Source organism: Chanos chanos, chromosome 5 (genome assembly GCF_902362185.1).
Source record: "Chanos chanos chromosome 5, fChaCha1.1, whole genome shotgun sequence".
NCBI lineage: Eukaryota > Metazoa > Chordata > Actinopteri > Gonorynchiformes > Chanidae > Chanos > Chanos chanos.
In genome coordinates this window covers 8,174,657-8,190,398 of record NC_044499.1, presented here as the reverse complement: position 1 = coordinate 8,190,398, position 15,742 = coordinate 8,174,657, and the positions used below count along the sequence as shown (strand labels likewise).

Genomic DNA, 15,742 nt, shown 5'->3' with positions numbered 1-15,742 from the left:
TCTTTGAATGTGTTTGTAAACACACTGTTTTGCTGGTTCTAGGAACTGCCTAATGTCAGAACCTCCAGTGAGATTCCTGGCTGTTTACATGAGTGCATGAACACATGGTGTGTGTGGCACTCTTACCCTGTCCTTGACACTGTATGTTTTACAGCTTTTGGAACAGAGGATGCAGTGACTGAATGGCCATAGCAGTGGTTTCATTAAAGTGGATGCATACACAAATATGCCCTTTTTTTGTTGCTTACAGTTTGCATGCATTGATCTACACCGTAACATTTGCAGTAGTTAAGATGACGTGCTGTGTATTGTTGCAAAAATAAATAGCATGCATGTTAGGAACAGTGATGGAAATGTTCACGCTGTTAATGCACATTTCACAAATATCATCCCTTTCTCTTTCTGTCTGTCGGTCTCTCCCTCTCTCTCTCTCTCTCTCTCTCTGTCTCTGTCTTTGTTTCTTACACACTCACTCTCTTTTCTCTTTCTTGCTCTCTCTCTCTCTCTCTCTCTCTCTCTCTGCCTTTCTCTTCCTCTTTCTTCCCCTTTCTCTTTCTGTTTCTCTCTCTGTGAATTGCAAAAATATTCCATGCAGGCATGAAAGGTTTAAATGTCAGACTGTTGTTGTTTGAAGATGCATTGATAAATCAGCTGAAACTGGAGGCTAGCATTGAAGTTGTTGGGCGTTAAAAAAAACAAAAAAACAAACCTGCTACTATAATATGCAGGTTTACAGCAATGATTAGAAACTTCCACACACCTTGATTTAATCTGTTGTTTCTGAGCTTTTGCTCAAGTCTAGAAACTAAAGATATGATCAGTCATATGTAGTAGTCATATGTATCAGTCATATGTAAGCAGATGTTATCCTATCTGTTTCCCATGTTGCATGCTGCCAAAACCCTATTTGGAGATCACATCAAATTTTCCTAGCTGACTCTGCTCTTAAAGGTCATTCTGCTTACATCGAAAATATGAGGTGTTGAGAAAGAAACAGAGAGAGAGAAAGATAGTGGGAGAGAGAGAGAGAGAGAGAGAGAGAGAGAGAGAGGGAGAAAGAAAGAGAGAGAGAGAGAGAGAGAGAGATACTGCATGTTTGAACATTTTCTGTCCTACTAGATTCCAACCGCACCTTCTGTACAGCTTCCTGAGGAAAAAATGTTGTGAATGTTATACCGTTGTGACACTCCCATTGGCATCCTTTTGGAGTCTTGTCAAAACTGCATACCTCTGAGAACTACTACTGGTACTGGTTCTACATCTGCCAAACTAAGAGTAAACAGTTAGAGTTTAGGAACACGCTGTATGATTTCTGGATTTCATTCTGCGTACAGACATTTGTGTTTGTTTGTTTATTTTTGTACTACTCATTTGTGTACTGTTATGTTCAGGAGACACCCTAGTTCACAGTCATAACACTAATTGGGCTTGCAGTGTTGATTCAGACATTAACATTAACAATAGATCACATTTGACCCGTCCTATCAGGAAGCTGTCTTTCGATTTTTTTGTTGATTTGTTTTTATTTCCTGTTCCTTTTCGGCTTTTCTTTTCAAGCGAAAAAACCTGCATGCAAACCAGGTCCGTATCACAACAGTTCCGTTTATGGTGGTTTTTCCTTTTTCACCTTTTCTCAGTAGTGCTTCCTGTCCAGCTGAACCACAAGTTCACGGGCCATGAAAGCGACATTGAGTCTTTGACTGGTTGGAAAGAAGGAAATCATAGCTTACTATTTTGTCTATGACATTCACGTAATATCGTAACCTTTTTCGTTAATCCAACTATATTTACATCGACTGTCAGCGCACTTGCTTCTGGCCTTTTTGATATTGTGAACAGGCATTTAGCTCAGTCACCCATGTCCCAGGAGAACAGTAAGCACTAATCAGTCTAACAGAGTAAGAGCTCTTCTCTGCCTCTCTTGCTCTCACTCTAATTAACACTACTATGTAATATGGGCTGTGTAATTCACTTCTCTGGTTATGCCTCAATTGTGCGACATTCACATATAGTCAGTTTCCAATTGTTTGCAGGTCATTTTCAGGTCAAGTCCGCCTCAAATGAATCGATTTGTGCGTAATTGCTAGCTCATATTTAAACGTGTCGCTGAGAACATCCGCGCTTTCACACCTGCAAAAATGTTCACTTTTTCTTTGACAGAGAGTGGAATGTTATCTGTGTGCAGCCAACACAGATGAGTTCTTTTCAGTAAAGACGCTTGTCTTCTGTGCTCCAGGATATGCAGTAGACAGTCTGAGTCCTATAGTCCTACTTTAGCCTAGCTCATCAGGCTCAATGTGAGTGATTGATAAGGTTTTACTGTTGTTAATCTAATCACAGCTTTACTTGCTGTGGTGCCACAGGGCCTGTGTGGAAAGGCAGACAGACCTCCTGCGGACTGCAGTGCTACAGCAGGGGAGAGGCATATCCAACTGTTGCTGATTATATTGTTCTATTAAAAGAGCGAAAATTAACTTGCAATGAAAAGGCTGTAAAGACTGTCTTAGTGCGTGTGTGTGTGTGTGTGTGTGTGTGCGCGTGGTTGTCCACGTATCCTTGCGTGCTCATGTGTGTGTGTGCCTGTGTGGGTGTGTGTGTGTGTGTCCTTGCATGCTTGTGTGTGTGTGTGTGTGTGTGTGTGTGTGTGTGTGTGTGTGTGTGTAAGCGTGGATGCCTGTGTGTGTAGGTGGACTCTGGCAGAGGTGAGTCAGCATTAGCTGATTCACACAAGGACAAATCATTTTGCAGAGTGATTCAAATTTCACTTCACGACTCGTCTGAAAACCAGCGCAACGGCTGCAGAGAACACAGTTCAAAAAAGAGATATACTGACTAACAGATTTGGTCAGGGAGATCCAAGGAGACAGAATTAGCTTTGGGGGTTTTTTTTCTCTCTCTCTCTCCCTCTCTCTCTCCTCTCTTTTTGTGCAGCTGTGCAAGGTTAAACGAAGCATTTCAAGAGCTAAGAGTTCTGAACACATTCCACATGGCAGTCAAAATGCCTCATTACACGACAAGAATGCTGAACGCCGTGAACTGAGCACTGATATCAAACACATTTCCTCTGCCTCGCACTGTCCTATTCTCCTCTATACACAGGCCGTTCGCTCAGTGACCCTACAGTGTGTTCCGGAACACACGTTTACCGTTTTTTTGCATTCACTGTTCTGTCTCTGTCCGCGACTGTGTACTGTATACTCTCTCAGGGCCGTTCTGAAACATTTCAGGGTGTAGCCTGCAGCTCATGCAGGCCTCCCGGTGTGACCTTTGGAATGTGGAATGCTTGGAATGTAGGCATGAGCCCGTCATTGCCAGTGTGGTTTGGAATTTTGGACCTCACTTATCCCTCTCTACCCCTCCATCACCAGCCCCTGTTCCACTGCAACGTATTCAAACGATTTACAAAATAAAAGTGCAGTCGTTTGTTGTCTTGACTTATTTTCATTCCTTCGTTTCTTTGAAACAACGCTGCCACGAGGGTGGTAAAAAAAAAAAGTGGTTTCATGGCAATTAAAGGCAGTAAAGGGTTGGGCCAGGCCCTCCGTGTTAAGTTTCTGTTGCGCTGGCTTTGTTCCGTAGAAGAACAGCCCCAAAGCCAGCATTGTCTGCAGCTCAGCGGTATTCACTCACACAAAAGAGGCAGAACACGATTGTTTACAATATTACAGAAAGCTGCGCTAATTAAGCCATGAATGGCAGAGCACGGTATGCAAATTACCGCGGTGACTTGCGGACATGTTCATCAAGCCTCAGAGCGAAATCATCCAGTAGCGCGGGTTTGAGCAGGAGCAGCGCAGTACGAAAATATGTATTTGATGACATGTTTGATATGGCCTGGTCTCGTTTTTACTGAGACATGAGACTTTACCTGTGTTCATGCAAAATGCAAATTCACCCTTTCCTTCTTCGATTCAGTAATGTATCCTTATCAATATTCACTGATATTCACGTCTGTGTGCAATATAACACGTGCAGGGGGGTATGATGAAATATGGCATAAATGCACAAAACTGAACGGTTGCCCAGTTGAAGTGGTTAACGTGAAATGTTTGTACTAAATGAGCTGATTGTTTACTTCCATTTCATTTCATTTATGTATGTATTTATTTATTTATTTATTGTCATCACATCAGCTGATCATATTACATAAAGCAAGTTAGACCAGCTGTCTTTCAGAGGGTAATCCAGATCTCCAGTTTTATCCGAGAACGCCTTGGAGGAGACCACAATGTTACCACCTGATTATGATCAGTGATTAAATTTCCCGGGAATGTTCTAGCTATCAGACGAGGAGAGAACATTTGGTCTACTACCGAACAGAATCCTCTGTTTAAAGTAGCAACCAGATACATTTTGCCCTGAGGTACTTTTTAACATTAATATCACAATATCATTATTTTCAATTCTTACTGAGTCTGCAGCATAGAAATAAGTAGGTCACCATAACTAATGACCATGCACACACTCTCTCTCTCTCTCTCTCTCTCTCTCTCTCTCACACACACACACACACACACACACACACACATTAAAACAGACAGACTGTATCACTGTTATTACTGCTTTCCTCTCTCTGCCAGCAGGACAGCTTGCTGCATTTCCAGACTGTTAGATGTAGTCTATTATACCCAGACGACTGGAAAAGACTCGAACAAGGCTGCAGGAGGTTAAGCTTGTGTGATTTTTTTTTTCTTTCTTTCTTTCTTTCTTTCTTTTTTTTTTTTCTTTTTGGTGTCTGAAACCACTCTGGAAAGGAGCAGTCGCTTTTCCGCCCAAACTCAGACAACTGTGCTTTAAAGTCAATGAGTCAACCAACTACAGACTGGCTGCTATGGACACCATAAATTCTCCTCTTACTACATTCTGTGCTTCAGTGAGTAAAGATATGCTCGTAATTCTCCGGCTGGAAGAAAGAGACTGTCTAAGATTTTTACCCCGAGGTCGGTGACTACCTGCTGGTTTCTGACTTATGAGCTATTAGTTTATGACTCAAGATTTTTCATTTGCCAATTTGTCACCAGCGAAAGGATACAAACTATCAAGCCATAAAAGCTTCAATCGCTTGCAATGCAAGAGCATCTGTCCGAGCACACAAAAACACACCAATTATACACAGACTCACTCTTAAGCTGACAGTAAAATGTGTGTGTGTATATATGTGTGTATGTGTGTTTTTTTTAAAGAAAAAAAAAATGCTAGAAAACGGTGGTCTGTCAGCACATTATGAAGTGCCACGCTTTCCGGAACACTCTGTTTGTATTCCAATGAAAGAACAGACAGAGCTGATTGTACTCAGATGGCGGAACACTGCTGAAGTGCATTTACTGACTCTCATTGTATGTTCTGTATTTCAGGAGAGATCAAGATACTTCAAAATGCCAGCTGCACATCATTTAGAAACCTCATGTGCACCTCCTGCTAGAAAATTGCAGGTGGTTTTGTCTGTGCTGATCCTGCTAGAGGAAAAAAGACTTGCTAAGTCTGAATTTTGGAGCGTGCCAGTGAATGAGATTTGAGCTGACCTTTGACACTGAGCCTTAAAGAGTAAACACAGACAATGGAAGAAGAGGAAGTGTAACAACACGACCCACTCCTGTGTCTTTTTAAGCCTGTTTCGTGTCCCAACAGAGGAAAGAGTGACTTGAATTGGAATTGACAACTGGTGTGAAAACATTACATTGTCAGAGGTTTTCATTTCTTTTTCATTTAATCTGGTTCTCCGGAAACGGTATTCAGAAGCAGGGGAGTTGAGAACGACCGATCGTGTCAGAGATGTCCAATGGTGATTCTTTTCTGAAAAAACAACAACAACAACAACAACAACAGTGAATGGTTTCAGCTTAGAGTTTTGAATGTGAATAAAGTTCATTTGTGTCTGTGTTGAGAAAGCTCATTTGAATACCAATCTGACTGAAATAATACTTTAATTTATGGTTTGGTCAGAATTTATTCTGGATCGCTTTCACGTCATGCTTGGGTTCAGAGTCCGAAACGTTTACATGGCTCCTTCACTTGTTCTCCTTTTCTAAGATTATGACAGGAATTAATATTTGGTTTTAAAGCCATCACATCACGGCTTTCTTTGTGGTTTCAAATATCCAGCCGTTTAAGGCTAGTGGCTGAGAGAGAAAAGGTGCATGTAAAGGCAACACTGAAGAGGACTGGAACAGAACATACCACTGAAACACAGCAAACTTCATTCTAGGTCTGATCTGTATGCTGCACCTCCGTATGACCTCTGCTACAAGCCTTCTCTTCACAGACTTTAAAACTCTACACAGCTCTCAGTGGCATTCTCTGCATTTCAGATGCATCCTAGCCTACGCTGCACCATCTGCTACAGAGCTGGTGTGCTTTGCCAACGGCCTGTAGTTTCTACACTGTGTGTGGAGGCATGGGGGAAAGAAATAAATTATCAGATAGATAGATAGATAGATAGATAGATAGATAGATAGATAGATAATACCATCCTTTCCATGTTCTGTTTACATGGAAAATGATCTTCTCTCTCTGCACACAATAGACAGCATAATACCAATGGTGCACATACTTTAGTGTTTAGTGAATAGTATCTTGTCAGTACCACACATTACATAAGCCTCAGTACCAGGGAACAATGGTTGTCTATGACAATGGAAAGTATGTGAACAGGATTGTCATCTCTGAACACCGCGGATGTGTCAGTGTGATTTTTCATAAATCATTGTCTACCTTTTCCGCTCTGTGTTGCCCCCAGACTAACTGATGTGTTTTTTTGAAATGGGAGACTTCACCACCACTTCTGTTCTATCAAAGCACTCATGTCAGAACACACACCGGGGGATGTTTAAGGGTTTAGGGCCACTGATACGGTTTTCACTGTCCTCAGGTTACACATATACTATTCAAATACTCTCTCTCCGCTGATATTGATATTTGCCTTCTTATTGTTGTGAAAGAAACATGATCATTGTGTAAGTATTTGAAATTTGTAAAAACCCCAAAACCTGTCTTATCTATTTATTTTTTGTAAGTAAGGCCCCCCAACACCCAACACCCCCCCGCTCCTCTTGCCCCAGCTTCCTGATCTTTGGTGTGTGTGTGTGTGTGTGTGTGTGTGTGTGTGTGCGCGTGCATGTGTGTGCATGCATGTGCATGTATGTGTATTTGTTGTTGTGTGCATGTGTGTGTGTGTGTGTGTGTGTGTGTGTGTGTGTGTGTGTGTGTGTGTGTGTGTGTGCGCGCGTGTGTGTGTATCCTCTTTCTGATTCATGGCTTCAGGCCTCTTTGGGTGGCTTTGTTTCTCCGTTTTCTCTTGTCAGATCACAGACCGAGCTCTGAGAAGCGCGTGCCTGACCCACCGGTGCCCTGCTGGGTGCACAGCCAGTGCTAATCAATCAATCGCAGCAGGAAAAGCCAGTTCCCACCCCTCACTGCACCCTTCTCTCTCTCTCTCTCTCTCTCTCTTTTTGAAAAATATGCTGTTTGTGTTTTTTGTTTTTTTTCCAAAAGGATGGCACGGGGAGTGTCGCAACGGTGCAACATTCACAACATTTTTTCCTCGGGAAGCTGTATAGAAGGCGCAGTTGGAATCTAGCAAAGCAGAAAACTGCAGCATTAAAGCATTACCGATGTGCAATATCTTTTCCTTCTTCCGTCACTCCTTCTTTCTGTCACTCCTTCTCTCTGTCTGAAAAATTGCACATTCAAAAATGCAGATATACTGGTATTGAAGTCTAGAGGTTAAAACCCACGCTGTGCATTTAAGGCCATGTTGAGCCTTGGGTTAGGCATGTGATTAAAGTGTTCCCAAAACATCAATTTCAAGCAAAGAAACTGGCTTCTGTATACCTAACCTAAAACCAAAATTCATTTGTTATCACCTTACTGGGGAGCAAATTAAACTTCATCTCAAAAAGCCACAGTGCAGAATGAAGTATCGCTGTTACCAAGGGCAACCCTGACACGTCATAAATAGCTCTTACTGGGGGCAGTAGTGAATTGAGGAGCTGAAGTGGAAGAGCGGATGTGTCACTTTGTACTAACTTATCTTTTACAATATAATATATTCCACAGTGTGGAGGGCCTAGTCAGACAGGCTCCAAAAGGGGAAGTAATCATAAAACCTAACAATGGTATAAGACAATAAACCTCTACCACACTGACCAAAGCTTCAATAACTAACCACATCCAGGTATTACAGTCTATGACCATGTTTGGTATAGAATAAGTATCTGATTAAAAAACCCAGCTGCAAACATATTGCTAAAATCACATATTCTCTACTGAGTGCCATGGCGGTAACAATCTGTCCCACACACACAGGTATTTCTAGCATGCACAAAGAACTAAATCCTGTTTGGTTTAAAGCATTGTTTTTTGATGAGACAAAACTGGACTTCTCTCACTCTGAAGAAAACCTCCTACGTGGTCTCATACTGGTCTCCTTCATACAGTCTTTCCATCCATATCTATCAGACCATAAATCTTCTCTGTCGTAACAGGAAACTTGCTGTAGTGGCAACAGGAAATGTAGGCTGTAAAAAAAAAACATGATGAGTTTATGTTCTGTAGGATTTACTTACCGTTCAGGCATATGGTCTCTTTACGTTAACAGGGAATGCTGGAAGGAACCATTATGGAGTGGACCTAGGAATACACCATTAGCTGTATGACCACACTACAAGTTGTTAATGTCTAGTATCACTGTCTCAAAGGGTTCCTGGATGTGTTTGATCTGTCTGATCTTTTTGATCAAAGAAGCAACTTTTTTTTTTTTTTTGGTTGAAACATCACAGGCATCATGTTGTATGTCACACTTGTCAGTGTTATTACATGTTATACCGTGTCATCTATGTGCGCATTAACATGCACTGTTTTACCTTTATGCATTAGTTGGGTCAATCATTCTGTTCTCGCATCAGCATAAATCCACAGCACAACCCTCTAAAGAGAATCAACATTTAACTGTAACCACAGCATACACTTATTTTTGTTTCTTAACTGCACCTGATATGTCTCATAATTGTGTGTTTAAACACAAATAAACAACTCAATCATAAAATCAGAAGACTGGCTTGGATTCCAGTAGGGAGAAATGAGCAAAGTGCTATATTGTTTTCGACGTAGATGGGAGTCACGTCGATGAAACGCTGACAGGTTTATGAATATTATGACCGGCTCTGTGTAGACGAGCTTCGTAGAACTGGGGCGGATGACTGCATCTGCTGCTTCGTGGCTGTTGTAGCGTGAGCGGCCTTGAGTTGTAATGAGCTTGTTTTAAGCGGCATTTGAAATGGTTAGGATGTGAAGACTGTACTGAAACACGTATTGAACATTAGCCAAATGCTTGAAAAATATCCAGCTGTTGTTTTAGGCTGATTTTTATCAGCCGGCTCTAGTTTCTGTACTCCCCAACTTTCTACTCAAAATGAGAGAGAGAGAGAGAGAGAGAGAGACTTTCAAACAGTAGACTGGTGCGAACCAGTATTTAATCACATATCACTTTAAAATCACTTATCTTCATTACTTGAAAACCACAGTCATTTTGGTGCATGTTTTATGTACTCAGGTAGGATAGCCCAGGGAACTCCCTCTATCTTAAAATCTAGTTTGAGTAAACGAACCTCCCCATGACTAAGTCTTAACACTGCATCTGCTGACCACTGGCAACTTTAAGAGATATTTCAGCACTATGACTCAGGATGGGACTTCTTACAATGGAGTGAATTTGCAACAAAGAAGAAAAAAAAAAAAGGTCCCAAAATCCCTTTGGCGGAGGTAATTCATTTTAATTAGGCACACTAACTTGAGGGTAGATGCACGATTTTCCTCATAACATTCATCTGAGATTTCATTATGTGGCATGTAAAACTGGGGAGTCCTGCAGATAATGAGTTGCCTAAAATGACAAGAGGGAATGCTCCAGTGTGACCTATGGCCTGAAACACAAAGGAACACTAAAACTAATTAGAGTGCCCATTAGGGTCAACTTAGAGACACGTGATCATGTGACTTGACCTCACAGTCGATCAACAAAAGACTTGACTGTGGCTCTGTTTTATGACCCCTTAAAAATATCTCACATTTATTTATTTTTTTTTTTTTACTCGCAGCTTATTTGTTCCACGTTTGAAACCGTTTTAAAAGCTGGCAGTAATATTTTGGGAGAGCGTGTTTTTTCTGCAAGAGGTCAAAAGGTGGGCTTTATACTTCAGCCTAATCATCGATGACAACTCTCAGTGGGTTCTGTAATTTCTCTGTTCTTCCACAAAAGGACTCGAGGTGGGAGATCTATGACATCCTAAATCTGTGAGGGAGAGAGGGTGCAAGCCCTCACCATAAAAAAAGACCAAAATACGAAGGCAGAGCGTAAAAAATAGCTCGTCTGTGGCCATATGCGTGCATGTGCGTTTTGCCCATCAGGCGAAATCACCACGATCCTTTTTTTTTCGGTCTCTTTTCAAATATAGATCTGAATAAAGATGCTTAAATATAGCTCTCAGTCTTCTAAAAATAGATGCACAGTCAGTTCACTCATGACTGAGGCTGTTTGGTCCACATCATTGTTAAGGGGCTGAACCGTTGCTGCCATGGAAATAAAAGCCTTCTGTTCCTGTTTTTCTTCTATTTTCTCCCTCAGGCTTGACGTCAGCCCCTTTCCAAGTGCGCAGCTTCAAGCTGTAACCGCCCATAGAGACACACCATGCTTTAGTCATGTCTGCCTGCAGAGTCTCTGATCAACGTCTTCCTTGTGTTGAAGAAGAAAGCCTAAGGGTACTTCATATTTTCCTTCTTTTTTTGGGGGGGGGGCCCCTTTTGTTTCTTTTTTTTTATGTCCTAGATTGATACACAGGCCACTGTCTTGTTAAGTAACCCACCTGCTATAACAGAGGCTTGTGTTGATGTCATCACAGTGTGTGTGATTATTACTCACCCGTTTTCGTGTCGGTGAATTAGTCATGAATTCAAGCATTGTTTTTATCCCTCTCTTGGTAATTGCTTTCCCAGCACTTGACGTTTTTATTTGGCTCATAGTGTCTTTATCAGAGGCAAACACTGACACAATAATGCACAGCACTCTTTTCTCATCTGCACTGAAACACTGGAGCTCACCATTACCGACTGTGCAAAACACTGGGTTGAGCGAATACTCACACAAGTGAGTATTTAGCTCATGAATATGGAGATAAAAAAAAAAGTTCAATAGGAGGAGATCAAAAATAAACAACCTCGTTCCGTGAATGAGTGTCATTATATTGAAGTGATCGGTTCTGACCACTGGACATCTGACTTTGTGTCAAAACAGACAGGCTTGTGTGAATGTGTTTGTCTCGTGAGGGAGCAGATCACACACAAGTCATGGTGTCTAACTTGTGGTGCCCGTCACGTGTGGCTAATGAGGAGAGGGCCCCTCTGAAATCTCTCTCATCTCCTTCCCCTTTCGGACTGAATCTGAGGAGTTGGCCTCTACTCCTCTCACTCAGTGATCACAGCCAAGCATAACCCATGCATGCTTCGGCTCCTCTGCTGGTTTGATCATGCTCTGAGCTTTTGAAGCACCGGAGGAGATCTGAGAACTTAACAGGGTCAAATTTCCCTTTCAGACAACTCAGGTGACAAGTCTAGGTATGCAGATATTTGCTCGCTTGCTTGTCTCAGGGGTTCAAATGAAGATCAAGACTGTTGAAAATTTTGGGTCTCAAATCCAAATCCAGCCCATTTTTTATGTGCTTATCGCTGGCACTTAATTGAATAATTGGTGCGACTGAATGTCCGCAGCATAATTATACCTGGTTCTGAAGTAAAGGCGTGGAGATAAATCTGCACTGTCTGGTCCACATGTACAGTCTGTTGACTGGCCCCTGCTTTGGATATGGAGTGAGACAAAGACTTGGTGGTAGAAGTGAAATGGAGGGTGTCTCTTTTTCTATTGTCTGGGGAGCTATGTTGCCACTATTCTCCACTATGCCTCCCTTTCTCCCCAACCACAATATGCGGTAAGAGCAAGGCACACACACAGGGGATTAGAGCAGATGACACATAATGCAACTCCCACCAACAGAGAGGGTAAGAGAGAGAGACAGAGAGCGAGAGAGAGAGAGAGAGAGAGAGAGCGAGAGAGAGAGAGAGAGAGAGAGAGAGAGAGAGCTGTATGCTCTATAATAAGCTGAGACGGGAGGGAAAACTTTGGCTAAATGGAAAGGCTAGTCAGACAGTTAGTGGTCACTTGCTCTTTAAGGCTTGTTTGTGCTAACGTCTGTCTGCAGTGTGTCAGCACTCCCCCTCCTGTTATTTTCCCTTTCCCTTTTCTGTTGCTCGATGATAAAAATAAAAATCATTTCAAAAAGATCTGCCTACAGCAGTGTTTCAGAGTGAGGGTTGAAACTTCATACACCCAACTGTTTATTTCAGGAGCGTTTTTTTTTTTTTGTATAGATCCCCAAATAGCTTCACAAATTAGAGAATACACCATAATTCATGCATTGATGGGAAAATGTCATGGAAGTCTAGAATAGAAAGGAGTCTCCAATCTTCATTTGGGTTGGAAAATATAGAGGTAAAAGAACAACCCATCTTTATTCTGTAAGAGTCTTAAAGTCTATCAAGAATGTTACACAAACACGGCTCTTTGCTCACAGAAACTTACTGCACTATCCCAGCTCCTCCAGATTCCAGTAACATAAAACAGACATGGAGAACCTGACTCCTGCTTAGTGATCTGCAACCTGTCTTTTATTTTCCCCCATGGCAATTACAGCAGAACGGTAAATAAAGTAAGATAACTGCACTTAACCGCAGTATTACTGCACCTTTTGCATTTTGCATCGTAATGCATCACCCTCCATCAGCTTTTTTGAAGGTAAAATGTAGTTTGCGCTGCAAACTGTGTTTGCATTGCTTTCAAGGTAAGTTTATCAGATTGGCAACATACTGGAGCTAACATGTGATTGGCACGCAGTCTTTATGGTCTGTGTTAACTCCAAAAATAGAAATAGCACACATCACATGATTACGTGTACTAGTATACTGATTGTCTCTACTAACATGAGTGTCCTGCCATAAACTACGGAATGCATTCCATTCTTTAGTGAATTGGTCTGTAATACAGAGAGCTTGTCACATGTCTAGATTAAGTAGTATATGTGATTACAATAAAGATGGATTCCCCACGCTAGAACGGATCCCGTCCCAAGAAATAAGTGTCCGTTTCTTTGAATCACTTAAGAGTGGCAGTGGTATAAAATCAAAATGTTTGAGCGTGTATTTGAGCTTGGTGCTCAGAATGTCTATTTATAGTAAGTGGATTCCTGGAAGCTCAGGGCAATGACCTGGTCACACCATGTCTTGTCGTGACCTCTCCTGCAGTAGTTGCTGCAGTATAGTAAGGAAAAGGTCTGGGCTACACTATATCTGCACTGCACCAGCACAATGGACCAACAAAACAGAGAAGAAAAGTTATGTCTTTTCAAAAACAATTTATTTTAAAAGAAACTGGTAAACATAAGTTCATAAATAACCAAATATATTATTAGAATTTGTATGTCTGTGACATTTTGGTCTTAATGCATAAATAAATTAAGTTATGAAACACAGTAAAGCAAATTCAGTCCTTTTTTTGCAGCAGCAGCAGCATTTGAATTTTCCTCTGTCAGAACGTCTTTTGACCTGTGACAGTGCTGCTAGGTTACAGTCACGTGTTGTCTTCTCATCTCCACGTGGTGACTAAAGTACGCTTCTGCGCCTCCTTAGTCATATAATCAATCCTCTTGCAACCATATCATGTGGTTTACAAGGCGAACTGCACGGTCCACCGTCCCACTAGCGCCCTGCTCCATCTTCTTTCTCTCAAGTCGTGGAGAGCAACCAGTACACAGTACAGTCCCATAATCCCTGCAGAACTCTGCCGGCCCCTTGTATTCCACATACACGGGATCAGAGGACTGGAATATTGATGATATGCATTCAACTTTATTGAATGACGACATCATTTTTTTGAAAGTATTCCTCGGGTAAGGTGCAAGGTTCCTCAGCGCTCCTGCAATGCGATGGACGGAACCCATTGGTTTTTGCAGCGGCTCTCTTTGCAGTAACTTCCTACTTCATTCAGTTTCATATGTTCGGCTTGTGGATTCTGTGGAATGAAGGAATGGAATAGTGAGAAAACAGTGAAAATCTGCTATCTTTTCCTTTGCTGCTTTATTACTTAGAAATTATTCTGTCTGTATTAAAAATAATGAATACTTACAGTGACTAATATGCAGTGTAGATCCTTTGGCTCGTTGCCGTTGCTGTCAGTAGAGAGCGGCTCGCCGAGTACTTGGGCTAGACGTCTCATGCCGGAGACGCGGAGAATATTAATGTCAATGTCACAGCAGAAGGCTTGGATAAGCGTGAAGTGAATTTGTAGCGCAACATCATTCTCGTCTTCCTCATCGGTGGCCAGTACGCACAATACAACATTGTCTGGGTCTCTGTTATGACATGCGACAAAACAAAAATAAAAATAAATAACTTTCGATTCGTGTTTAATGCTCGAGAAGCATTCAGCGAATATTTTGTGACAGCAATAACGCAGCGTATCTTTTACAACACATATATTTCTTCAAAAGTGATACTTACACATTCATTAGTTTAGCAGACTCGTAGACTCCAACTGTAAGACAGTTTTGTCGTTGTGCAGCCACCAGTAGCTCCTCGAGAGCTTGACTAACCGTCTCCATTCTTCAAACAAAATGAAGAATATATGGTGAAAACCAATTCACAATAACGACACATGCAAGAGAAAGGTATGCAGTCAGGCGCACAGAAAGTAAAATGGAAAATGCTTTACGATACTCACTTTCTGTCAGTGCTGTTGCATCCAACAACTTCTTCCAAAGTCATATTTCTTCAAAGATGTAAAGTAATCCACAGATCGAAGGATGTCTCCTCGAAAAGTAAATTCCAGAGCGTTGCGTATTTACAATAAAATTGTAATCCACAATAAATTCACGGTGATGCTCGCAAGTCTGCACAAACACACTGTTATCCGTTCCTCTCGGTTTTCAAGTCTCGTTTGACATGGGAAAGACCGAAAGCCCTTTGGTTTATAGCTCTGGCTGTGGGCGTGGTTGAAACTTCCATCGAAACCTACAATTGGTCTAGAAGGCGCCATGGAATCTCCCACTGTTGCTGCAGCACATTAGTATTGTTCGTGTACAATGAAAATCTTAGGAGCCGTTGAAGGGCATATTCTGCAATCAAATAGACTTAGTATCATATTATGTGAATTTCAAGTCTCACCATAATTGCCCATGATTACTAACTGTTTGGTAGTTTCACTGAAGATATGATACACTAAACATAACGGAAACGTTTGCACTTCTGAAACAAAATACATTGCATTTTAGGTGAAAATGATGGATATGTTTACACATTATAATTAACGTTTTCACAAGTCGTGCACACTAATAGCCAGAATGTGCAAAGAATTTTGATCGTCATATAATTTTCGAAATAATAAGAGCAGATTGCTGAAAAAAATGCAGATTAAAAAACAGAAATAAATATGGTATTAAGTAATTCTGTGATATTTCGAAACAAGCTAGAGACCGAGATAGATCCAAATCTCCAGACAGTATTAGTTTCTTTGAAATTCTGAGTACTCTGTCAATGAGCGCCACCTGGTGGCTGCTATATCGTAATGTAGCGCGTTCAAGTATTTGGACGTTTGGACATGTAAGAACATGTCCACACCTCAGGCTCACACGATCATGCCATA

General features: G+C 41.4%; 1 protein-coding gene across 1 annotated transcript; it reads right to left on the bottom strand.

Annotated features, from left to right (window-relative positions):
- Positions 1–13,606: 13,606 nt before the first annotated feature.
- gadd45bb (growth arrest and DNA-damage-inducible, beta b) lies at positions 13,607–15,016 on the bottom strand. The gene is made up of 4 exons (XM_030773946.1): positions 14,822–15,016; positions 14,602–14,703; positions 14,228–14,453; positions 13,607–14,113 (listed from the first exon to the last, which is right to left on the bottom strand). The coding sequence occupies exons 1-4, from the start codon at positions 14,863–14,865 to the stop codon at positions 14,009–14,011; spliced, it is 477 nt and encodes a 158-aa protein (XP_030629806.1). The 5' UTR covers positions 14,866–15,016; the 3' UTR covers positions 13,607–14,008.
- Positions 15,017–15,742: the final 726 nt, after the last annotated feature.